Source organism: Zalophus californianus, chromosome 6, assembly GCF_009762305.2.
Source record: "Zalophus californianus isolate mZalCal1 chromosome 6, mZalCal1.pri.v2, whole genome shotgun sequence".
Taxonomy (NCBI): domain Eukaryota; kingdom Metazoa; phylum Chordata; class Mammalia; order Carnivora; family Otariidae; genus Zalophus; species Zalophus californianus.
This window is the reverse complement of record NC_045600.1, coordinates 32,450,905-32,475,709: the sequence shown is the minus strand read 5'-3', so window position 1 is coordinate 32,475,709 and position 24,805 is coordinate 32,450,905. Positions and strand designations below refer to the sequence as shown.

The window sequence follows — 24,805 nt, the reverse complement described above, 5'->3', positions numbered from 1 at the left end:
AAAACATAAACAGAAAAGTGGAAAGCTTTCTTGTCAGTCGTGTTGAAAAGTAACTGGGAGGAAAAAAAATAGATTTTTAAGAAGACTCTGCTTCAGTTTCTATCGCCTCCTTTCTCTAGGGCAGGGAAGCTCTGCAGTCTGTTGGAATCTCTTCTGCTTGTTGAGGGGATTGGAGGGAAGCTACCAGAACGGACACAGGACACACAGTCGTTTGAGGACTTTTTGGTTGCTGTTGTGTTTTAGTTTTTACTCCTCTAGTTACTAAGAAGTCTTGCATAAAGATTTTTCTAAACCCTATTGCATATGATTAGGGCTTTTCCTTTCCTCTATAATGAGGACTGGTACCCTTGATGTGTTTTAGCAGAATTTAGCTTCTACATACAATTTGAAATACACACACACATGCACGCAACACTTGTGATTTTCTCAATTGGCATATTATTAGTATTGTTATTTTACTGTTAAGAACCTGCCCTGTAAGAGTCAACTTCAGTGGCAGGACGAAACTCTGAAGGTACCTTGTGTCTCCTTCCTGCAAGGTTGGTTCCTCTAGTGTCTCTTGGCTAGGGGGCCTTTTTCCATGCTTTTCAAAGACCTCTTTGGAGTAAAATGAATTCCTGGTATAAATGCCTGGTGTATTACTCATACAGATTGGTTACCTTTTTAGTGCCTGCCAGTATTCCAGAATTTAGGGTCCTCCTCTAAAATACTCTGTAGTTCAGGGGCGCCTGGGTGGCTCAGTCAGTTAAGCATCTGCCTTTGGCTCAGGTCATGATCCCAGGGTCCTGGGATTGAGCCCCGCATCAGGCTCCCTGCTCAGCAGGGAGTCTGCTTCTCCTTCTCCCACTCCCCCTGCTTATGTTCCCTCTCTCGCTGTCAAATAAATAACATCTTTAAAAAAAAAATTTTAAATACTCTGTAGTTCAAATTCTTATAATATTGGGGCCTCTTCTGTCATTTGTAAAAACTTTCCACATAACTCTCAATGACAAAATTGCACCCTTCTTTCAAGGCCCAGATCAAATGACACTTTCCCTGAGTCCCCCAGTGAGAAGCCATCTTTTCCAATCTTCTAGACTCTCTCTTCACCCTCCTTATGACAAGGATTATTTGCTCCCTTTCATTATAGTTTGTATAGTAATACTCATACTACTTCTCCCTTTTAACAGAAAAATAGCAGTCTTATATTTGCTTTGTTTTGACCCCCGTTAGTATTTAATAAATATTTTATCAACATTTTGAATTGTAATAATAAAATGACTTGAGTGATTTTATTTTGTCAGATATTCAGCTTATATTTCAGCTATGCTTTAAATATCTATAGGGGACTCTGTCAGTCAGATGTAGAGCCAGATTTTCTATCTCAGAAGAGGGAGGAAAAGAATGTGTAGAGGAATTAACATGGAATTTGGAGTCGGAAGACTAGATTCAATACCCACCTCAATCACTTCAGAGTCACTGCTTTAGAGCAAGTATGTCACTGGGCGCCCTCCCTAGTAGCATAAAGATCTGTAGCAAAAGTCACTTAAGACAATTTAAGATTTAGCTCATTAGAAAGAGAGAAGGGGAGAAAAGACTGTGTGGACTTATGAGTAGTAGTGAATGGTACAGGGATGGAATCTTGGGCTTTCAAAGCCCTTCTAGGTGGTGCTGGCTGGGGAAGGGACGTCTGAGAGGGGTTCCACTCTACTGTGTTGGGAAGGTTGAGTGTTCAAAGCCCATGGGGTTTACAGCAGAAAGAAGATGGTGGAGTTGGGAAGGGAAACCATAAATATACACTTTACTCTTTAACTCCTTGCAATCTTGCCCCAAACCTACCTAGTCCCAGATGCAGCTTTCTTTCACTTCTTGCTTCCACTGTCCTCTCTTAGGAACTCCTTTGCTGAATTAATGAATGGGGCCACTTCTAAGAAATCATAATCAGCACTTAAATGAGCCTACATGAGTAACACAGGACCACCTTCAAAGAGAGCATAAAGGTTCTGACACTATAGAGAGTCACCTCTGTAGAGAGAGGAAATAAAACCAAGATCCCATTGCATTGGGCATCACAACTTCACAAGCAGTTCCTCCTTGTTTCAGAAAGACATTGAGACCCAGCTTTCTCATGAAAGTTATTCCTTTACCATCAATCTGCCTCTCTCTGGGAGGTGCACTCCCCTTCAGGATCAAGGAGTATAAAGAGCATGGGATCTGGAATCAGTAGACCCAGGTTTGAGTCCATTTATATGCTGTGAACTTTAGGCTACTCACTTTTCCTCTCTGATGTGGAGAGAGATGTAATACCTACCTTATCACTAGACGATAAGGAGGTTCAGAATGAGATTCTGTATTTGTTTATGCCTTGTGTATATAGCCCCTTCATTTTTTCTAAAGCAACATAAAGAATTCTTCCCTATTACCAAGTTATTTCAAAAGGCACATCTTGCCATGGGTGAGAATCAGAGCCATGTCATGGTCTAATAGCTCTTCTGTTTACTAGCGTGAGCAATTCCCTCCACCCCCTGGTACCTTGCTTTCCTCTCTTGTGAAATGCTGAAGAATATCAGTTGTCCAGACAAGGACGTTATTTGAAGTAGAAAATGTGCAAGGTAGACATAGGACTGGTGAGTTTCCATTCTGCTATTTCCAATTCTACCTATTTCATTTCTTCTAGCAGGATTTAAAATCCACAGTAGTTTTCCTGGTGCCATGATTAAACATGGTGAGTCTGGCTGAAAGAAGTGATTTTGGAGTCACATAGATGTGGCTACTTGCTGCGAGCTATGCAAGTTACCAAATAACATTTATCCTGAGAGCAGAACAATGTCACCTACCGCATAGGATTGCAATGAGGCAAGTTACGTAAATAAGGCATTGAACGTACTGTTTGGCACCCAGTGGGTACTCAATGAGTGTTAGTTTTTTTCCTCTAGACTATATATTGCTCTTCAGTTTTAACCCTCATCAAATCACCTTTATTATACATTCCAAATAAGGCACGGTACTAAGGAGGTGCTTTAATAACAGGGTGCTAAGGGATCGTCAGGTTGGGATGAAGAATGGAGAGAGCCAGTTATGTTTGCCTTGTAATAAACAGTAGTGGTATCTCATCTCCTTGCTCTGGTCCTGAGCCTGCTGAGTCACTGTTCCAGCCTCTTGGCCCCATGATCTCTGGCTGTGTCTACGGAACACAGCAAAGGCCACAAGAAACCAGCACTAATAAATGGCAGATCATTTTGAGGGATTTTTGTTTGCGTTCCTGTGCTTGTTCTCCTGGCGAGATAGGAAACCTTTAATAAGACTTTTCCTAAATGATGCTGCATGTGAAATGTGGATTTTCCCCCCTCTGTTCTCCTAACAAATGACCATTTCATGAGGTTTCTTTTCATTTTTTTCCTTCTTCTTTCCTGCTTCTCAGTACATTCCACAAAGAGCTTATTCCTCTGCTGGTTACTGATTGATGGTTCTACTCTGTGTGCCCTTTAATTTTGCAATAAACCAACAAGGAGTTGAGACCACAAACTTAAAGAGAATTGACTTATTTATTTGACTGGATTCACTGGAGTAACAGGCAGACTTAGTCGTTTCAGTGCAGTCCTGGGGAGGGCAGGAGGAGTCCGTGAGCCCAAATGCTGCCTTGTAAATAACCAGACGGAGAAGAGCTTCCTTGTCCTCCCATTCGCAAGCAGCTAGCTATTCATTTTCAGCAGTGATCCCTTTCCAGGCCTCGATCTGAGCAGGAAACCTTCCACAAGACTTGCCCACAGCTCCAGGATTCTGAATTCAGTGGGACTTCAGATATGTGGAAATGGAAAGACACCATCCACAGGTCCCATGTTTCTTGTTTTCAAAGGGCTCATCATGCCCCTTAAATGATTGCCAGCATGACCACAAACCTGCCTGGGTTACCAGTCCCCCCAGGCCCGGCCTCTCGGCTGGATGATGTCAAGGACCAAGAACAAACCCCTGCCCCTACCCGCTCCATCCCGGCTGTGTCTTCACCATAGATAGACCAGGGCCTCCACCAGAAGCACCAGCAGCAATACACTTCAGGAATCAATTACCAAACATATGAAGAATCGACTGATTTTTTTTTTCTTATTTAGCACCACCATCGTATGGTGTAACCAGTCAGAAAATGAATGCAAAGATCATTTCAAGTCGGAAAACAAGAACAAGCTTTTTGAATGGCTCACGTGGATCCTAAGTGAACTGAAGACAGTCCTTTTAGGGTATTTAAACACATAGAAACTCCTATCGTTTATATTTAAGGAGGGCAGTGTATCCAGGGCTGTCCTCTGCGAGTTGAAGAAGAGCTGCAAAGATAAAGGCCCACGTGGGCTTGCGGTCCCAGCTGCGAACTCCTCCCCCGGATCCCAGGGCCGTTTGTGGCTCTACCACGTTTAATCAGCTAACTGCCTGTCCTCATTCCGCTCTCCTGCGGCAACCTTTCTTCTGAAACTCTTGTCATCACATGTTAGCAGAAGTGAAAATATTAGCAGAGAGTTTAGCGGCCAAGACAGAAATAGAATCCAGGAGTCTGTGTCTTTTCTTTTGCCATACCTGCTGGAGCATGGTTCCTCCCTGCACTGAAGACTCAGTGTTTCCAGCTCCACCAGACAGCATTCTAACAGTCCACTGGTTTCTTCTTGCTACTGAAAGTTTGTCTTATTCTTAAACAGTTTTCCTTTCCATGTGATTTTGCATTAAATCACATGGCACTTGGTCCGTCCGATCTCAGCAAATGCCAGGTTCTGAGGAAATTAATCCACAAATATCCATGAGGCTGTGAGGGTTTGTGTCACGGAGTTTTTATGTGGTAGAGCCAGCACACGCTGGAGGTGCAGACTGACCTGGTTTGAATCTGGCTCTGCCACGCACTAGCTATTCCGTCCCCAAAAATGGCTCAACTCCTCTGAGCCTCAGTTTCCTCATCTTCAAAACTAGGATAATAACATTTGCCTCCCTGAGGTTTGAGGATAAAATGAACTAATGTATGTAAAGCACTTGGTACAGGCTTGGATCCACAGGAAGTAGACAGTCTCCTCCCTTCTCCCTCCTTTAGAGTGGGTACAGGGAGGCAGAGACCCATGAAGTCTCAGAACATTGACCCTGTAGGTAGAGAGGGAAGAATCACCTACATGACACTGAGAAAAAAATCCTGGTACTAAATTACTTGGGACCGACTGTCAAGGGGGAGCATTAGGAACTGGGAGACGAGTCAGCTGCAGCGGGCATGGTGAGGGAAGACTTCATGGAAGAGGTGCGATTTGAACTGGTCCTGAAAGAGGGAAGCTGGAAGCAGAATAAAGGAGGACATTTCAGCCTTGGCATGGGGCACTTAACGTGGGGATGAGAGCCAAAGTGAGCGAACCATGAGAAACACAGAGAAGAATAAGAGTGTCACAAGCTTCAGTGTTCCCACTGGAAAAAAAATGGAAGTGGGTAGAATAGTAGGTAAAAAGCTGATAGTTGGTTAGGCACCTGCTGGGTATTAGCCACTGTCTTAAGTGCTTTCGGTGCCAACTCATTTATCCTCACAACAGGTACAGTCGTTCTCTCATTATGCAGTTGAAGAAAAGTGAGGCACAGAAAGATTAAGTCATCTACCTGAAATTCTACAGCTGGGTGGTGGTGGAGCTGAGACGGAAGCCCAGGAGGTCTGACTCCAGAGCCCACCTTCCTAATACACAAGAGCTGTTTCCCTCATGAGGCAGTGAGGATGAGCTAAGACCACTCTGTGAGCATCCTCTGAAAAGTATTAAGTGTGCCATGCACACATAAAGTGCTGTCATTATTCTTGTTAATGACGTTAGACGAGAGGTGAACAAGATAGGCAAATGAAAATGAGGGTGGAAAAATGACAGGATAGCACTCTCGTGCAGTTACACTTAGCAGCTCATGTCCCTCACCATCCCCTCTAGCAACCCAGAGGCCTGACACAACCTCACACTTCCTCGTGGGACAGTGCTCCAGGTGGCCATTCCCAAGGCACGAGAGTAGATACTGGAGACTAAAAACCTATTTATCATCTGGCATTGGGGCTCGTGCCTTGAATGTGATCTGCCCTTGGCGAGGACATCATTTTATGGGCCTGTAGCACATGATGGGGATTGGCTTGTTAGTGACCACGAACAAAGATCTCCACTCCAAGGGCAGTGCCATGGAAGGAGGCCCATCCTCACTTCCATGTAAATATTTAGCAATTTTAATGTATTTGTTCTGGGCCTATTCTTCTTCTGTCTCTCTTATGTTGACTCTGTTTAATTGTAGGTTATCGTTGTTTGTGGATGTTGATGTCATTTATTTAAGTATGGATATAGACAGATAGCTTCTGCTCCCAATTCCCCCCACCCTTCTTTAAAAAACAAACAGCAACACTTTACACAATATCCCTTCTTTGAGGATATCAAATAAATAGTTTTTGTTCAAAGGCTTCTCCCACGAGGCTGCTGTTTTGGAAATTTGTTCCTAGGCAGATGTTTTGACCTCCTTTTGAACAGGTTGTGGATCTTTGCTCTCATTTTATGCTACAGATTGACTGTGGAGATAGAATTGGATGCATGCACCCAGTTTCTGAGTTCAGAGAGCCCTTGGAATGCAATTTGCTTGAGTGGCATAGAGATACAGAAGTCAGATTAGTGTTGGCTTGTCCTCCACTGGAGGTTTTTCAGAGGCGGGGCGAGATCAGAGGCCCCTCTGGGCTTCAGCTCCTCCCCACTCTAAGCCACTATAAGTGTGGCTGAGGCTGGAGAATAGCAAAGTCGGTGTTTATCAGGCTGGACTCCCCCAAGAGCCATATTTTCAGACCCCTGGGGAGCAAGTGACTCAACAGAACTATTTTCTTGGTCTCAGATGAGTCTAAGGAGGGGAAATCAGTCAATAGTAGCTGCCTGTGATGGACTGATCACAAAGCTGTGTCTTTCTAACCCTCCTTGCAAATCAAAAGGAGGGGAATCCCCAGAACCCAGGCGTACACGTGAATAGAAAGCACCATCAAGTAACAAAAACACCTAAAAAGGTCAGCAGAAACTCAAGGGGCTGTTGGAAATTCACCTCCCCTGCCTTTCTTTGGGGCTCAGTGGGCAGTAAGGGAGTGGGCGAGGACAACCAAACAAACCAAAAGCGAGTCGACTGCAAGAAACGTACAGTGCAGTGAAGGCTGGTAGGAAGGTTTCTTCCACATCTGGGAACCTCAGAGTCATCCAGCAATTGGCCTTGTTTGCTTCCAAGCCCCAGCTGGCCAGAGACCTGTTTGATCCCATGCTAAGGGCAAAATTGCACACGGCTGGGGAATGCACCATTTGAAGCTGCTGTGAACGCACTGTCGCAGGTCACCAGTGGTGCGTGTTATTTCCTGCAACAAGCCAAAGATCGCTGACAGGATGTCACCCAGGTTGGGCTGCAGGTGGAAACAGCACTCCAGGCTGCTGCTTGTGGCCTCGCTACAACTGTCACCCCATTTGAGACCCGGAACCAGAGTGTGTTAACCTCAGCCCCATTGGAGCAGTGGAACAGCGGGCTGACAGTGGGACCGAGCTTTCACGCCTACGCAGTAGCTGCCACCACAGGCTCCCCACCGCATCCCCTTGCATGTGCACCCCTGGAGAAGGAGGCCAAAGAGAAAGCCACCCTGCCGTGCTGCCATTTTCTTGTGTCTTTATTTTGACCAAATGGCAGGCAGGGTTTTATTTCTGTTCGTTTCCTCTGAACTCAGAGGTCTAGACAATGGCTAACACGAGACAGAAGCAGTAGTTTTACCAGTCTCTGTGTGATTGAGTGTGTGTTTGTGCAAAGCTGTGGAGATTCATTTCTCTCCCCCAACCTCCGTGGCCTCGTATTGAGCCAGTATCTTCGTTAGGGACTCTCCTACTTTAGGGACTCTCCTCCGAGGCAGTGTTTCTTGAGCATTGCCTGTGAATTTCCACAGTGAAACCTACAAAAGAGATTTTTTTCCTCCAGGTTCGTAAAGATAGATGAATTTTTATCAAGATTTGAAAGTATTCTCACCGTAAATACCAAATTATTTGCAATTGTGTCTTTCATTTTTTTTTTCTTTCTCTCTTCCTCAGCCACTGCCATTTGGTTCTGTGTAAAATGGATTTCTTGAGGGTGGAGATGATGAGAATCAATGATAAGGTGGAATTTTAAGTGTAATATTCATCCCGATACGAACTGAAATGTATAACATTTTTCATAGCAGCCTGCTACATTTGCAGCCAGAATATATTCATTTTCTTTATGTCTTTTATGGACTCAACACTTTTTTTTTTTTTTGACTCAACACTTTTTAGGTTCAGAGAAGTTAGGAGCATTTTCCAGAATTGCACAGCAGGCTAGTGACAGAGCCAGAAATACGAGGCAGGATGCCTGACTCCCACAACAGTGTTTTCTTCAGGCCAAATTGAAGTTTGGTCCTTTTACCACAAATATTTTGAAAGGAAAATCCCCCACAGCCTTTCAGATTTTCCCAGAAAACAATTGTCATACAGACCTTCAAGCAGGCTGGAATACTAAAACCTTATCAGTTCTTGATTTAAAAAAAACTGACAGTTGATATTCTCTGGGCTGAAGCTAAAGAAAAATGATTATTTTTTTTCATAATGGAATGATTTATAATTTTCCAGACCTTGGCAAAATTAAGCCAGTGAATAGTAAAACCAGAACTGTGACGCTCAAACTCCAGAATATTTGGTTTGACTTTTCCTCACAACAAATACTGGATATCTCTTTTCAAAGCTAGAAGTGACAGGAGGGTTTGGGATGGGGAGAGGCGGGGGAGAGTCATGTGTCTATGAGTGTGGGCCTCCAGGCCTCTCTTGGAGGAACTCCCTCTGTTCCTGCACTGCACCCAGAGCTGCTCCATCCCTCATGCCCTCCCCCACTTTCTTGCGGGGGGGGGGGGGGGGGGGGGGGGGGGGAGGGGGGGGCGGTGTGCAAGGGGGGCCCATTCCCAGCTCCTGTACAGCAGAATGGGTTGGGGCAGACACCGTCATGGTTGGGAATCAAGAGGAGAGTATGGTGAAAACCACTCCAGGGCCTTTCTCTCAAGCCTTGGTGATGAAAGGACTCAGTGAACCTTAACAATTTCTCACAGGAAAATTCCGGCCTCTGTCTTCTTAAAAGCAGGACATTCAGCAACCCTTAACAGAGCCAGGATTAAAACCCAGAATTTCTGACTTATCCAAGGCCTATGTTTAGATAAAAAGGCTCGATCACTGTCCTATCTGGCAATTAGGATCATTTTAGATACCAAAAATGACAGTTTAAAAAAGTGTACCGTGGGCAGATAGACCATTTTTAATACAAAAAGAAGAAAAAATGAACTATGACTTCAGAACCTATGAAAAGCAGAGCCCTGTCATTTTGAGAGTGCTAGATTTGGTGGCGGGCAGGCAGTTTGTGAGCATTCAGCCCCCAGCCTCTCTCTCCGTCGCTTGGATGATGCCCTTTCTCTGGCTGGCCAGGTTATCTGGTGCACTGCCTGTTTACTTGAGTAACCAGGAGTATTAGGACCATTGCTGCACCTAGCGCTACAGGCCCAATTAAAGTGACTTTGAAACTTGTCTGACTCTCTGTGTTAGCTTGTAGCAGGTTTCTGACAGGGAGGAGGCGGGAGGAGGAAGTGGGTGTTTTTATGGGCATAGAAGTGCCCCCCGCAGGCGCCTCACGATTCCTATAGCCCAGCCTCCCCCTTAAACTCTTGCACATAGGCATGAGTTCCATGAAGAGCTTTAGATTCCAGGCCTCCTGTGGGCCTCGGAAATGACATGCCACATGCATCTGGGGCACTAAAAACCACCAAAATGATAGGGAGAGTTTGACTCAGATTGCCTCAAATGGCCTGGCTCTTTTGTAGAAGCTGCAGCTACTTACCTACTTGACTATGGTTATTTCGTAGCATCAGAGTCCAAAAGGACTCTTGTCACAAGATCAGGCTTGTTACAATGTAGCACTCTGATAATCTTCTAATTTCTGGACATTAAAAATAATGAACAAAGAAATCTATAGATCAAATTCTCTAGACCAGGACATGCAGGCCTGGAGAAGTCATCCGTCCTAGGGTCTGGGCTAAGAGCTGCTCTCTCCTCTCCTCTGCCCACTGCTGCCTTGGGAGGAAGAGTGGGCGGGGAAGCCAGCACGTCTCTTCTTATCTGAGCTGCTGACCTCAGGCAGGTGACTCTGGTTCACCTGGTGGAAAGTGGGGCTTACAAATTTTACCTGTCACTTGCCCCCACAGAAAGTTGAATGAGGGCATGTGCCATATATTTAGGTCCTTAAAAAAATCTGACTTGTAAATATTGAGTTATTGTTTTGCTGACCATGAATATTTCTTCTGCTGACCAAAGAGGGCCAGATATTCCATTCCAACCTCTTGTATCCCTGGCTTACCATAAAGTCCTTCTCTGTCACCTTCCAAGAGTCAAGTAAAAGGAGCTTCTTCTGCCAAAGGCTGTGCCTTTAGATCTGACAGTTCTCCACCCTGATTTCTTCAGGGCTGTCCCATTTTCTCTTCTGTCTCCCATTTTCCAGTACTCACCATGAGCTGGAATATACTAAGTGGCTACTCCTGTTGGCCCCAGCAGAAATACTTCTAATACTTCACTGTAGGGTGGATCCGACTAGACATACAGTGGCCCCTAAGGTGGAATGTATTCTGGACCAGGAAGTGTGAGTAGGATGTGGGGGCATGGGTACAGCATAGTTGGGTCAACTGAAGGCAAATGGTCTGCACTGGACACAGAGACTCATGGAAAAGCAGGCTCAATTGCCCAGTGGACTCTAGCTCCCCAACCCCCTGACCCTTGGGGCTGATGGTTCTGATCAGTTTATTTTGCTCCTACCTTCTTGTTTGCATTTATTTGCTCTTAAGCTATTTTTTTTGATACTTAATGGAAATGAGTCATATTTCTGTTTGTGTGTTAGTTGGCTTTTTCATCCACAAGACCCTGTCTTCTGACCAAAATGACATTCCTTCCCATCCATCTGCCTTTTTGTTCACCTGGTCTTTAACTGGTTCCTGTCTTTCCACCTTTTTTTCTCTAAGTCCTGTTCTTTGTGAAAGCAGGACTTACTGGGTTGTTTATGAATATGTACCCTGAAGTTTCTTCTTCTTCTTCTTCTTCTTCTTCTTTTTTAGATTTTATTTATTTATTTGGCAGAGAGATAGAGAGAGAGAGAACAAGTATGCAGAGAGGCAGGCAGAGGGAGAGAGAGAAGCAGGCTCCCCGCCGAGCAGGGAGCCCGATGCGGGGCTCGATCCCAGGACCCTGGGATTATGACCTGAGCCGAAGGCAGCCACTTAACCGACTGAGCCACCCAGGTGCCCCAAGTTTCTTCTTTTTTAAAGAGCTTTATGGTGCCCTTAAAGTGAGCATAGATGCTGTACACAGAAGGGTTGAGTAGGATGCACTTAGAGAAAGCCAGATAATGCAAGAGAAAACTGGAACCCAGGGACATGGTCTTTGGAGGGAGAAGTCTCACCCCAGTGTTGCCATGGGAGAGGAGCACTAAAAATGAGACTTAAGGTCTATGTGGTATGAGAAGACTTGACTTACCATTTGCAAGTCAAGTGTACCCGAAGCATCCTGTAACCCAGAGGGCAGTACGGAGAAGCCCTGGGAGTAAGTGGTCTCTTGATATACAGAGTTGAGTGGAGATAATTGTTACTTTGTCTGACTTACAAAGCCTCATCTTCCCAGTAGATGGATGGTATTCTCTTTCCTGAAGAATAAACTTTAAGCTAGACTCCGTCTCCTCCTGGCTTCAGATGTAATCATGACCACTAAAACAAACAAACAAACAAAAAACCAACCTATCTTCCCCTTAGTCCAAGAGTCCCATTCTGGCCTTTGGATTTGTAGTTGATGGGGGTGGTGGGGTGGAGGGTGTGTTTTCCATGAGCCATACTTTCAGAGAAATGGCAAAAATAGTTGATGTCCTTTCATTTAAATTGTCATTGTTTTTGGAACGTATCAACAATTGTTCTTTGTCAGCAGTGGGCTATATGTTATACAAAAGGGAATCAGGTATGTTTTCTATCTAAAAAGGAAGGTACCAGTCCGCAAAGGATAACTAAAGACAATGATGAGTGGTAACATTTTAGCATTAACCACTGGTCAGGCACTAATGCTAAGGATCTTATATGCATTATCCAGTTTCATGAAACCCTGTGAGTTCAGTATTATCATACCAGAGAGGTATGAGACTTCCCCAATGTCATACAGCTAGTAAGTGGTGGAGCCCAGGACCTTAACTCCAGTCTGTCTGACTCCCAAACACTTACCCTAACTACTGTGCAAACTGCTCTCCCACAAATGTGGCACCAAGCGTCAGAAGCCCCAGTCTTTCCATTGGAGCAAAATGGCAAGGACGCCCTTCTGAAGTGTCAATCAGAACAACTTTCCAAAACCAGGCAGTGTTAAGACTTTGTTTATAATGTGTAATAGTATTCTATAGGTTACTTTAAGGGTGTAGTTTTCGGGTCTCCAGAGGACAATACATTTATGAGCTTCTGCCCAAGCCGTGGTTATTTGTCAGCGATGCTATTTGAAAATGTTTCCATTCTATCATTTTGCTGAACACGGGTTTAGAAAACCACAACAATTTAGTAAGGTGGTGTGATTAGCAAAGCCCTGAGTTTGGTTGCTATGTGTCCTTCAGAGATTTGGCTTTTGGGTGCAAAATACAAAAGGAGAGGATTATTAGCAAAACCACTCCTGCCCCTGGAGAGTGAAATGTCTTCTCCACCTTGTCTCCCGTTGGAAGTGGAGATGGTGCTGAGTACCTTCTGAGGGACATCTGGAGTTTGGTTTGAGGTTCTGCAGGACATAACTCTATTAGTTCTGTATAATAAAACCATCATCTCAAGACAAGTTTCCATGAAGGACCAGTGAAATAATAGTAAAAGTGAGGGGAAAAAGTGCTCTGAATATTTTAGTAAATGGTTCATCTCTTAACTTACAAGTTTCTAGAGAAGAAATACAGAGCCTTCACCTCTTTATTTCTCCCTGTGTATATGGTGACAGGCCTTGCATGGTGGGTATTCAATACATTTTTTTTTTGTATTATCATTACCATATCATTAGAGTTCTTTCATTTTTACCAAGCCATCGTTTAGAAGAATTCTCTAAAAAAGTAGAGCTTTCCTATTTTGATCTCTCAGAAGCTTCACATTTTTAAAAACTGGGACAGACAGATATATTATTTTGTTCATTGGTAAATAAAGCACATAGTATTTTCGGAGTAATACCAGTACCTTATTGACCTGCCTGTAAATGATTGCTATCTTTTTCTTATTGAGGTTTTTGCACAAATTCCTAGCCATTGGATAAAACTTAAGAAGGACTAAGATTGGTAGAAATGATCAGATCCTGAAGTATATCCTAATGTAGGAAATTGTGGTTTAGTTTTCTATTAGATTCAGTTGTCTGAAGCACATGGTATTGTTATATATTATATATATACTTAACCTATGTAGCATCGTTCTGAAGAAAATAACACCAATAACAATGGCTTATGTTTATTGACTGTCTACTGTGTGCCAGACATTACGTTAGATACCTCCCACTGATTATCTCACTTAATTCTCGTAACACTTCTGTAAGATGGGTACCTATTTTACCTATGAACAAATGAAGCTACTTAACTTAAAAGTTTAAGTAACTTTCCCAGGGTGCGCAGTGTCAGGGTTAGAATTTGAACTCAGTTTAATTAAACTGCAAAGCCCATGCCCTAAATTATAAAGAGAGAAATGAACATAATTTTTATCCATACTCCTACAAATGAGCATTTGTTCTTGAGAGAGCAGGCTATTATTCGACTACGTAAAGCCGTTGTAATTGCAGATGCATGGCATGCGATTCTTACCAGTCCAGATGAAAAGTAGCAATGCAGAAGAATGAGGAGAAGATGAGCAGATACTCAGCAGAGGGCTGCAGGATCTGACCATCACTTCAGAGTAGCTGGAGACTCATATGCCTAGCTCACACACACAGACCTTGCAAAGGTTGGCTTTGCTAATAGAGTACTTCATTTCTTTGCCTGACCTTGCCATTGTGCTCCACTCTCAGCCCTCAATTAAGCTGCCATTGGTAGAGGATTTATAATGTGTCCCTGGTTCATTCAAGAGACAGTGACAGAGGTGTGGCTGAAAAGCCGGACAATGAAGAACAGAGTTTCCACTTCTGTTCAAATTCGGGTGGCAACAAAACCATAGCTGACCCTCGGGACAGACCAAGACAGTCCAACTAGATGCTTATTCCAGATACTAAGTGCCTAGTACCATTTTCAGAAGGGACATTTCCTCTGAGTGACCAAGATTTGCTCACAGTTTTTCCGCATAATGGGAACACCCAAACCTTGGGAAACGATTGTGGTGTTAGTCAATGTAATGTTCCAGGAGAGAATCTGTATTTTATTCTTCCTTCAGGTTTCTAAACAATATAGTAAATTTCATAAACGAAGATTTTTAAGGAAAAGAATAGTTTCTTGACTGAAGTGAATGTCACGGTGTGGCAGTGGATCATATGAATTTTAAGTGTTATGAACCGTATTTTGTATAGGTAGCATTATATTAATTTGTGTTTTAAATGCATAGTGAGACTGGAATGTTTTTGTTGGCGTTCAATGAATCTAAGAGAACAGTGTTGTTCCTTTACAGATGAATCTTATTACAGTTTCACAAATTTGGAAGTATAACTCTGACTTTGAGTTAATATGGAAGAAGCCACAGGCATCCCAGTTTTAGATTACTGCTTTTATTCAGCACTAGCAATATCTTGGGTTGTGGATATAATCCTAAAAATTGAAGTTTGATCAAATGTGTTCATATGCATCTTAATTCTCTGGTTAGCCTTCTGTTATTTAGCTAATATGACAATACCCCTCAGTCCCAATTTACTCAGCATTTAGAAGGAACTGATTGGTGGTTTAAGCTCTAAAAGAAGCCTGTTTCCCCTTTTCTGTGTTTTGAATGACCTGTAGGTTTCACCAGATATTCTGGCCTGCAGATAAAACTGATGAAAGTCAGAACTGGGGTTTTCCTACCGGCGCTTATCAGTCCTCCCCTGAACCACAGTCTGTTCTTTTGAGAGCTCTAATAATTAATTTGGTCTCTTTCTTCTCCCTTCCCCCACCTTCTCCCTGTCTGTTCACAGGTTATCTTGACGAATCAAATTACAACGCATCTAAGCAGAGCCCTAGCTTCTCAGGCAGACCTGGTGTCTCCAGCTGATGATTTGTCCCTGTCTGAAGGTAAGGGATCTGTCCGAGAGGGGCCGAAACTTGACACTGACATATAGCCCCACCGCCTCTCCTCTCTGCCTCTCTGCCCCCTGTTGCGCTGGGCGGCTGGGCTGAGAGGCCCTGGCCAGTGAACCCAGCCAGATCCTGGCGATTTAGGCTTAGCCAACTTCCCCAGCATCTGATCCCTTGTATTTGGAGAGGCTCTTGCCCTGTCGCTATAGGCCAGCTTCCTTTTTCATCCAAGTGAGTCACCTTCACGAACATCCAATCACCTCCACCTTGAAGTCTGTCACACCTCCATAGATTGATTTTGGGTCCTTAGTATAAGGCCAATTGCAAAGTGACTTGATTTTTGAGACTGATGCTCACAGGTTGGCTTTACTGGTGGTCCCATAGCAATTCAGCCTTTTGTTTGTTGTGCTGGGTGCTTTGGGACTGGCTAAAAGTGTGCACCAGTGTCGTGGGCTGGAGATGTGGCATTCCCAGCCAGCTTTACAAAAGGGTTAAGAGAAACTCTCCATGTTGGTAAATCTGCAAAATTTTCTCCACCCTCCTATGCTAGCAAAGGTCAGGCTAGCTATGGTTTACGTAGCTAGGGGAATTACGCCACTGAGCCAGTGGGTGGTTTCTAGCTTTATTCAAAGTTCTTATATGACATTTCTGAGTTCTGCTAGTTGTGGGCTGGATAAATGGCATAGCTGTGACAGACCCCGCTGCTCTTCCATTTTCTGAGAAGCGTTCATGAGGGAGCAGATGGGATTTGTAGGACTCAAAAGGCTCCTGACTGCCAGGTGGTCTAACGTGGATTGGCCACAGTTTACGGACTCAAAAATTGGAAGGATCACAGCCCTCCCTCTTGGTGGTGTTTTTCAGTGTGAAAAACTACTTATTTATAAAAATTGTAAAATGCTCTGTGTCCCCTATTTCCACATTCAGTGGTATGTCATCCCTCCCCCTCATCACCTGGACTGAAAACCCAAGTCATTTACTATTCCTCCCTCCCTGCACTCCTCTCATCCAGTCCTCTTGGTTCTTCTTTCCAAATATATTCTTCCTCTGCCCCCTCTTCTTTGTAATTAAAAAAAATGTCTATGGACATTACACATTTTTTTTTTAAATGTGGGCTCCACGCCCACTGTGGGGCTTGAACTCATGACTCTGAGATCAAGAGTGGCATGCTCTACCGACTGAGCCAGCCAGGTGCCTCTTCTTTGTGATTTGTGTTGTAATCAGCTGACTTATTAAACTCACAGTTGGATTATTTTTATAAATTCCAAAATGGTCTTCCCAACTCCAGCCTCTCTACCATTTCCATTCTGTCACTACCAAATGAAACTCTCTGAATCTGGCTTCCTTGTACTGTGCTACTATCCTACTCTGAAGTCTGGGAACTGTATCAGCCCATTTTCTGAGAATGGGCCAAGATCAATAAGCTGCTTTTAAAATATTCAGGAATTTGTGGTTTGTCTGCCTGAAATCAGCCAGGGTGGAAGTATTTACACCATGGGAATCAGCACATGCTAAAAATCAGGATTGTGTGTGTGTGTGTGTGTGTGTGTGTGTGTGTGTGCTTTTCTCTTCTATTTGTGTGGATCAGTTTCCAAAACACGACTAGAGACAGTGCTTCCTCACTCCTCACTGTCTGCCCTGTCCTTCCCATTCCCCTTGGTTCTTGCCAGGGCCTTGCGGGAAGCCCCCACACCGAGCACGCCTGCCACCCCCCACGCCTGCCCCACGCTGCTGCAGAGACAGCCCGTCCTATCTAGAAGAGCATTGCCCTTTTTTACCTCCACCGCTTCCTTTCTTCCCAAATCCTCCGACTCAGTCAAGGTTTATTTAAAGACCACCTCTTCCCACAAAACCTCCTTGTTTGTTCCAGTCTGCACTAGTCTCGCTCCCTCCTCCTCTGTGGCCCTTCTACCCGCTCTGCTTTATAAAGAAAAGGTCCAGGAAACTTAATTTAACTTTTCATGGTTTCCTGACTAGATTGGCAGATTTTTTTAAGGGCACAGGCTATCTTGTATTCTTTTCGTATCCTGAGTGACTAGCAAAGTTCTAGGCACATAGTAGGCAGTAAATAAATGCTAAATGGATACCATAGTAAATACTTTGTAAACAGTAACCATGAGATTCACATAAAGCATCTCATTAAAAATTGTTGTAATTATTACACACACACACATTTATTCAGCTTTGAGGAGAAAAAAAATATCTTGTTTCCTTATTAAAAAAACCAATAAGTAATAGCACTTTGCTTTATCTTAAGCAAAGAAGAGGAGCAGAACAGATACAGAGGAAATTGTTTTTGGGACTCCAGTATAACTGCTTCCACAAAATGGTAAAGTTGTATTCATGACAAGGGGAGACTTACCAGCTCATCCTTAGACAACTTTTTAAAATTATGAAATCCTAGGGAGACTGCAAACAGTTGGTTTTTCTAGATCTTTCCTTTGCATAGCTGAGCAGGTAAAGAGGCTATAGAAATATTTTTCCTGAAGTCTGTAATGAAGTTCCTTACCAGTGAACTAAAATGGACAATTTTCTTAATGCATTTATACCCATTCAAATACATTGCAACGGTTGTTAATGCCACTATGGTTAATATGTATAAATTACTTTGTTGTTTCCAGGATCCATTGTATCAACTTTGCTATTGTGTTATTAGCCCTGGGACCTTGGGCAGGTCTTTTGATGATTTTGGACCTCAAGATTGGAAATATAAGATTGCTGAAGTCTTTTCTAGCTCTCCCATTGTGAGATCATGATGTGGGTCTGAAAATCAGGAGCATTCACTAGTTGATGGGGCTTTAAAATTCTGATTTATGGAGTGGGAAGAATGGCCTTGTATTAAGCAAGATAGAAAGGATCTTCAGGAATCTTAGCATTGATACTTCGGCATACCTATAAGAACCTCCTCGCCCCACATTGCTATCTCCTCACTCTGTAAACGGTTCTGGTCTTGTCTGTCTGTCTCTTGCTCTCTCTACCTCTTTCCCACACGGACGTGGACACAAGATGCGTGTGCAAACCAGTGAGAGTGAGAAACACACTGATGGGGTGAGCTCCAGGTCCACCCTGTTGTGTAGTAGATTTCAGCTGCAGAGCAGAGGGCACAGCTTAAACAGTGCTCCCTTGAAAACAGCTGTGGGGTGAGAACAAGCGGCCAAGAGCAGCCAGCAATAAAATGATCTGAGTTGACCTAAGGGAAATACCCAGCAGGGGCCAATTCAGGGAAATGAAGTCCCTTCTGCTCTGATGCAGAGCAGGGAATACAAGTGACCTGGCCCAAGGAGAGATCTCTTCCACCCCAGCGGATCCTGTACTATTAATATCTGCCAGCTGCAGGCCCAGAGCATCCCCCCTGCTGAGATCAAAAGAGCCCCTATCTTAGCTGGAACAAGGTCATCTTCACAGAGCTGTGCAAGCGAGCCCTGGCTGGCTGCAGGGACCTCTATGGGGGAGGAGAAGTCAGGAGATGGGGAGGTGCTCTCTCACGCTCCTTTAATCTCGGCTGACCAGCTGTTGCCCTCCCAGTGTTTGTAAAGTTGCGAGTTCTTTGTTTTTGTGTTGCTAGTTTTTTTTTTTTTTTTTCTTTCCTCCTTATTAAGTTTATGGCTGGGTTGTTGCTTGGATGATGTAGACCATGTTCACTGCCTGGGTCCCTGGTATGATTCCCTTCATTGGAGTTCCATTCCACTGTTGGATTATGCAGCTCCCAGGTAGGAGAGCCAGAGAAGAGAAAAGTGGACCCCAGAGGTCAAGGACTTTCTCCACATTGTTCCTGCCCCATAGTTTTGTGCCTTGTGAGGGAATCAGAGGGCAAATTGAATTTTCCCTAGGTTGTTGAAATAACTTCTCGTAGGCGCAGTGTGCTTGTCAGTTTTCAGCCTGCCTCTCAGAAACATTATTTCATTCAGTGGAGAGAATGGAATCTTCAAGACTTGTGCAAGTTGACCAAAATTCACTGCCCTGTGAACGTAAGGGCAGAAATCCAGATTTCTGGTTTTAGAATCTACATTGTTCTTGACCAGGCACTGTGAATCAAAGTATTTTCTTCTTTATTTTTTTTGTTTTGTTGACAGAAACTCAGGCAACTAGATTATTACAAAGTTGAGTGACTGGTTATCGACTACAGTTACTGTGACTGTTCTGAGGCCAAGGGCATGTTTCTTAGATGCCCTTGCCAGTTCTTCCTGGTGGTCATCGAAAATACTAAGGATGACTAGATCTCAGTCCTAGGGAATATCTTTTTTCCCTGTAATGATCAGTAGAGAAAGGATCTAACAGTCCAGCTGGCCTAAGACTCCATACCCTGTTCTGAAGTCACCTGGGATTTGGGCAGAAGGGCCGGCTGGGCTCCTGTCCACACAAGCACAGTTGGTAGGTGAGATTGACGTATGGTGACAGTGGGCCCTGTGCAAGATTGAAGCCCTGCTCAACCTACACCACGGGCTTTCTCTCCTCTGATGATTTAATGGGATAGCAGTCACTTCAGTGTGGCGACATGGCCCATTTCAGGAGCCCCAGATGGCTTCATGGAAAGGAAGACATTATGAGGCTGCCATCCTGGCATTTCCAGCATCTGGCATGTTAGTATCCTTTTATCTGCATTAACAGTTTTTGATAGATAATAGCACTCAAAAAGTAAAAATTAAAAGTGCATGGATGGGTAAAGGAAAGAACACAAGAGAAAAAGCAGTACTTACTAGACCCAGGAGTGCTTTCTAGTTTTAGTAGTGGAAGCCTTTCTATTCCATTTGAATTGATGGCTGATTTCATGTGCAAGAGAAAGTATTTTGGGATTCATACTCCTTAACAAACCATCCCTGCAAAAAGCTGGAGTCCATTTGAAAGATTATATGCAAGTGCATGGCTTGTGTCTCTTTTAAAATAAATTCAACAAGCAAGAGCAGCTCAGAATGGTTGGGGCAAATCAGGGACTCACGGTTGTGAAAGAAGCAGACTTCAAAGCGTGGTATGAATTTTCAAGTTTTATTTCCACTCTTGCTTTCCAGCTGGATCTGCTCTGGATTTACTGCAGGATGTTTGAAAATGTGGCTCCCTGCTAATCTCAGACAGTTGCTATGATCAATGGTTTCTTTCATTTCCGATAAAAAACACTGGTGTTTCTGCTTAAATTGTGTGTACTTTCAGCTTTATTATTATAGTTGTAATTTATTGTCCAGAATTACCCAAATTTGTAATCCATTAACCACAGGCTTTGGGGTGGGTTGGTCAAGTTAGCAGAGTTCTCTCCACACTTTAGCTCTGAGGCCCTCCACAGCCCCATCCCAAACTAGAAATGTGTGTTGGTTTGGGTAGGACCATGTACAAATGAGTATGGGTGGGGCAGTTTTAAAAATCCACCTCTTAGGGGTATGGTGCTGGTTGGCTATAATTACTGCTTTGAAACCATAAAGTGTCACCACGTGACAATGAGGTTAATGTTAACAACTGTGATCAGCATTGTTGACCTTAACATTTCTATAGTATTTTAAAATGTCCTAAAATGATGAATCACTTAAACCACCTTAAACAACTGAAGCATGAAGAAGAGTAGGGAATTGCTCAAAGGCCACACAATAAGTGAGAAGTGGTGGTGCCGGGAACGGAAGTTAGAGCCCCTCCTGTGAATTCCTAGATTTGGCCACGGCTGCCTCTTAGGAGTTTTGGATAAAAATGTTTAAGTGTCCTGGTGACCTTTCGATTTCTGATTCCCAAGTCACAGACATATACCAACACACCACCTCACATGCTTCCCTTCACAAGGGACACACACCTACCCATGCTCCACCCTCCCTAGTATTCAAGAATCCGTGGCACTTAGCTGGGTGAATATTACTTCCAGCAACTGTTCAGATGCCATGAAAGGCCTGATTTATAGAAAAAGATTAAAAGCACCCAAACCCTGTGTTGTTTAGCTAAAGAAAGACTACTTATTATTATGTGAGGTAGGGGCAGCTAGAGTTGAGAGAGGGTGGGCAGAGCCTACAAAGGTCTGACAAGCTGTAAATCTCAAAAGGGAGAGGAACTTTTTGAAGATGTCCAGCAGGGAGACCAGGGGGTAATAGGATCAAGGCAGAAGGACTAACAGGAGAAAGGGAATATTGAAGTCAGCCACCAAGAAGTATTTCTTGGTCAGTAGCTCTGTTGTGCTTGCAATAGTTTGCCAAAGAGAGACACATTTGAAGCATGAGGTGCATTACGATCAAATGAGATGAGAGAGAGCTTTCTTGGGGGGCAGTCTTTGAGGTGGTTCATGGGAGGGCTGGGCTAGATGTTTTGAAAGTATTTTCCTCTTACCCTTAGACTTCTTCACTACTTAGGATTTACTGGCTAATTTCCCAGATCGGCACATGTTCCTGTTAACATCTCCGTGTCATGAAGGCAGAAGAGACGAGAGCACCAAAGCCAGTTTTGTCAATTGTTTCGACTACAGAGATGACGGGGCCAAAAGCCCAAGAATGGGATGCCAAGAGGGGGTGTGATCCCAGAGGGCTTCAAGTTGGAAGGATTTTCTGAGACAAGATCCGTGTTTACCATCATCAAAAAGAATTCAATACCAAATATGAGAGGCCTCTAGGTCAGAGATCATAAAGAAGGGATGAATGGCTGGTTTCTAGGAGTGGTGCCCAGAGAATAACTTGGTTTGCATTGTAATGTGGCATGAAAAACTTTCAGAATGCATTTGTGATGTTTACTAGGATTTGGGGGGCGGATTATAATAAGGTCTGGCAAGGTGGTCTAGCCCGAGGACAGTCCCGCTGAGCTCTGACCTAGGCTCAGATCTCTCTAAGGGCTTTGCTTTTCCTCATTTTTCTGATAAGCCACTAAATAAATTCTAGTTGGATTAAGCTGCATTTCATTCAGTCATACTGACATTTCCTATGCAATAGCTGCATTCCTGCATATATTAGCATAATTTTAGAGCTATGGCCCCTCCAAAAAAAACCTTTTGGCTAGATGAAGAGACTTTCAAGTGCCTTCCAGCTGATGATTTTATGAGTTGTGGAGCCCCTACTATATGCACTATGGTAATGTTATAGGAAATCCAGAAATGAGCAAGATATGGTCCTTGCCCACAAGCTATTTACAGTGTAGATTGAGAATAGTTCTAAAGGGGAACATTATTAGGTAGAATGTGGGTGGTGCTTTCAGACAAGATGGTATGCACCAAAGCCTCCAGCATTTAGGAAGAGGAGCCTATCTCTTTCAGCAGAGGGGAGTCTGAAGGGTCCAGGGAGGAAGATGTAAGAGACAGCCTTTGAGGGATAAATAGGATTTCAGTAGGCAAAGAAGAGTAGAGATCAGGAAATGCTATGAACTAAGGCACTACGTTCAAAGTGGGCCATGTCCTGCCCTTATCTTCTGTCCTTCTCCCCCTAACTGTTCTAGCCTCATAGCCCACTCTGCCGTTTCTCAAATTCACCAAAGTGTTTCTGCCTCTGGGCTTTTGCATTTATTCCCACTGACTGGAGCACTTGTCCAGATCTCTCCTTGGCCTCCTCCCTCACTACATTCAGTCTTGCTCAAGTGTCATCTTCTCAGAGATGTCTCACTTCACCTCTCTGTCTGAGATGGGGCCCCTATCCCCCATCCGATCCTCTTCTATCCCCCAAGACTGCTTTATTTTTCATCATTGCCCTTATCACTGCCTGCCCTCATATTATAAATTTGTCTATGGGTTCACTGTCTGCCTCCTTTGCTTTCGTATAATCTCCTCAAGGGCAGGGACTTTGTCTTGATCACTCCTGTATTCTGTAGTTCCTGGAGAGTACTCAATAAAGATGGGATCTGTGTTGTAGGGAAAGGCAGGATATGCTGGGAAGAGGGCAAAGAAGGCTCATTTGCCTGGGGTGGTCACTTACAATAAATCTAGAAATAGATTGGGGCCAGACTTTGAATGCCAGACTGAATTTAGATTTTATGCTAACATGATCATAACTGTACGCTCTCAAGACTATCTAGATGAGATGTGTAGGATGGTTTAGGGATAGGGAGATTGGAAGTAGGGAAGCAATGAACTCATCAAATATTTAGGGAAATGGGGGGCACTCATGTACTAGGAACTGTACTTAGTGCTAAGAATATAGAGATTGAAGAATGACATTCTAGTATCATTATCAAAGATGTGTTGGGAAGAGCACGGTCATTTGAAGAACTACAATAATTCCTTATGGCTGGGAGTGCCGGGGGGATGTATGAGAAATGCAAGGGATGAGACTTGAGAAGTAGGCAGTGTGGATCATGGACATCTGGCATGCCACATTAGAGAGTTTATGATTTTTCCTGAAGCTCCTGTGAGAAGAATGTGAGGATAATCCATTGGCAACACGTCATTTCCTTGATCAACATGATTGATGAGGCTTATTTGACTGGCTAGGAATGTTTCTCTTTCCTCCCTTACAGTTCCGTGTGTATCCCTTCCAAAGCCACATGCTCAATCAAAGAAGATGGATGACCTCCCCAGATAGAAGAGGGCTGTTCTTTAGTCAAGGCTGTGGAGTGGTTGTGTTTCCACACCAGAACCTTTATTCCAGTGGTTCTCAAACTTCAGCATGCATCAGAATCACTGGGTTGGGAGGGGGGCGGGTATTAATGTACACATTGCTGGGCTCCCACTCCCAGAATTTCATTCAGTCATGGGAGGGGCCAGATAATTTGCATTTCTGACATTCTCAGGAGTTGTTGATCCTGCTGGTCTAGGGACCACACTTTGAGAACCACTCTTTATTCAGTGAATCTCTTATCTGTGTTAGACACCAAGAATAGTAGGATGAATGCATCTCCATCTGACCTCTCAAGGAGACTATCTTAAGAGAGGAGATAGACATGTTAGGACTCACGGTAGCCATATGCCTTTAATGGGTCACCAGGCTTTGTTTCAGGTCTGTGATAGTGTAGTTACTAGACTATTCGGGGCCCTTTTGGTAGCAAGAAATGGAAAGTCACTCAAGTTTGTTTACAAAAAGTTAGGACTATTAATAACAGTAACTAACAGTATGGACCACATATTGTGTATCTGGCATTGTACATCCATTGTTGCATTTAACCGTTACAACAGCCCTCTGAGGTGGATGGCTTAGAAAGCAATGCAGTTACTGACAGAGCCAGGATTCTAACCCAGAAGTCTGGCTCCAGAACTTACATTTTTCCCCACTAGGTTCTTCTGTAAGGATACCTGGCTATGTGCAAATAGGATCTAAAATATGGCCTGATTACATAGGAATTGGAAACAGGCCATTCTCTTCATTTTTCTCATCCCTTCCTCAGCTTTCCATGGCACTGGCCCTTGATCTTAGGATCTGATTAGTCCAATTTACCTTTTTACACCTGGTAATTCTGTGGATGGGTGGTCCTTTGTCCCCATCACCCATGGCCGAGAAGTCATATAAACAAGGCCAGTACACCTATCTTTTCAGTGAGGTACATGGATAAGGGGCAGTTTTTCCTTACAACAGGTTATGTGTGAAAGACAGATTCCCCTACCCCAACATAACATCGAGTTAAAGAACTTGTCCAACTAAACAGATATCATTGTAAGTTTACTTACAAACCCAGAGGTGTGTATATCCCT

The 24,805-nt window shown here is 43.8% G+C and overlaps 1 protein-coding gene across 6 annotated transcripts in view; it reads left to right on the top strand.

Annotated features, from left to right (window-relative positions):
• The window catches only part of RAD51B (RAD51 paralog B), a 635,945-nt gene that overhangs the window by 397,981 nt on the left and 213,159 nt on the right, over positions 1–24,805 (top strand). For all 6 annotated transcript variants that reach the window (XR_003515555.2, XM_027568936.2, XM_027568935.2 and 3 more), the window contains exon 8: positions 15,141–15,237. Coding sequence is in view for 5 of the 6 variants with exons in the window: in XM_027568936.2 (XP_027424737.1) it covers positions 15,141–15,237 (97 nt within the window). In the remaining variant the exon portion in view is untranslated. The remainder of the gene's footprint in view (positions 1–15,140; positions 15,238–24,805) is intronic.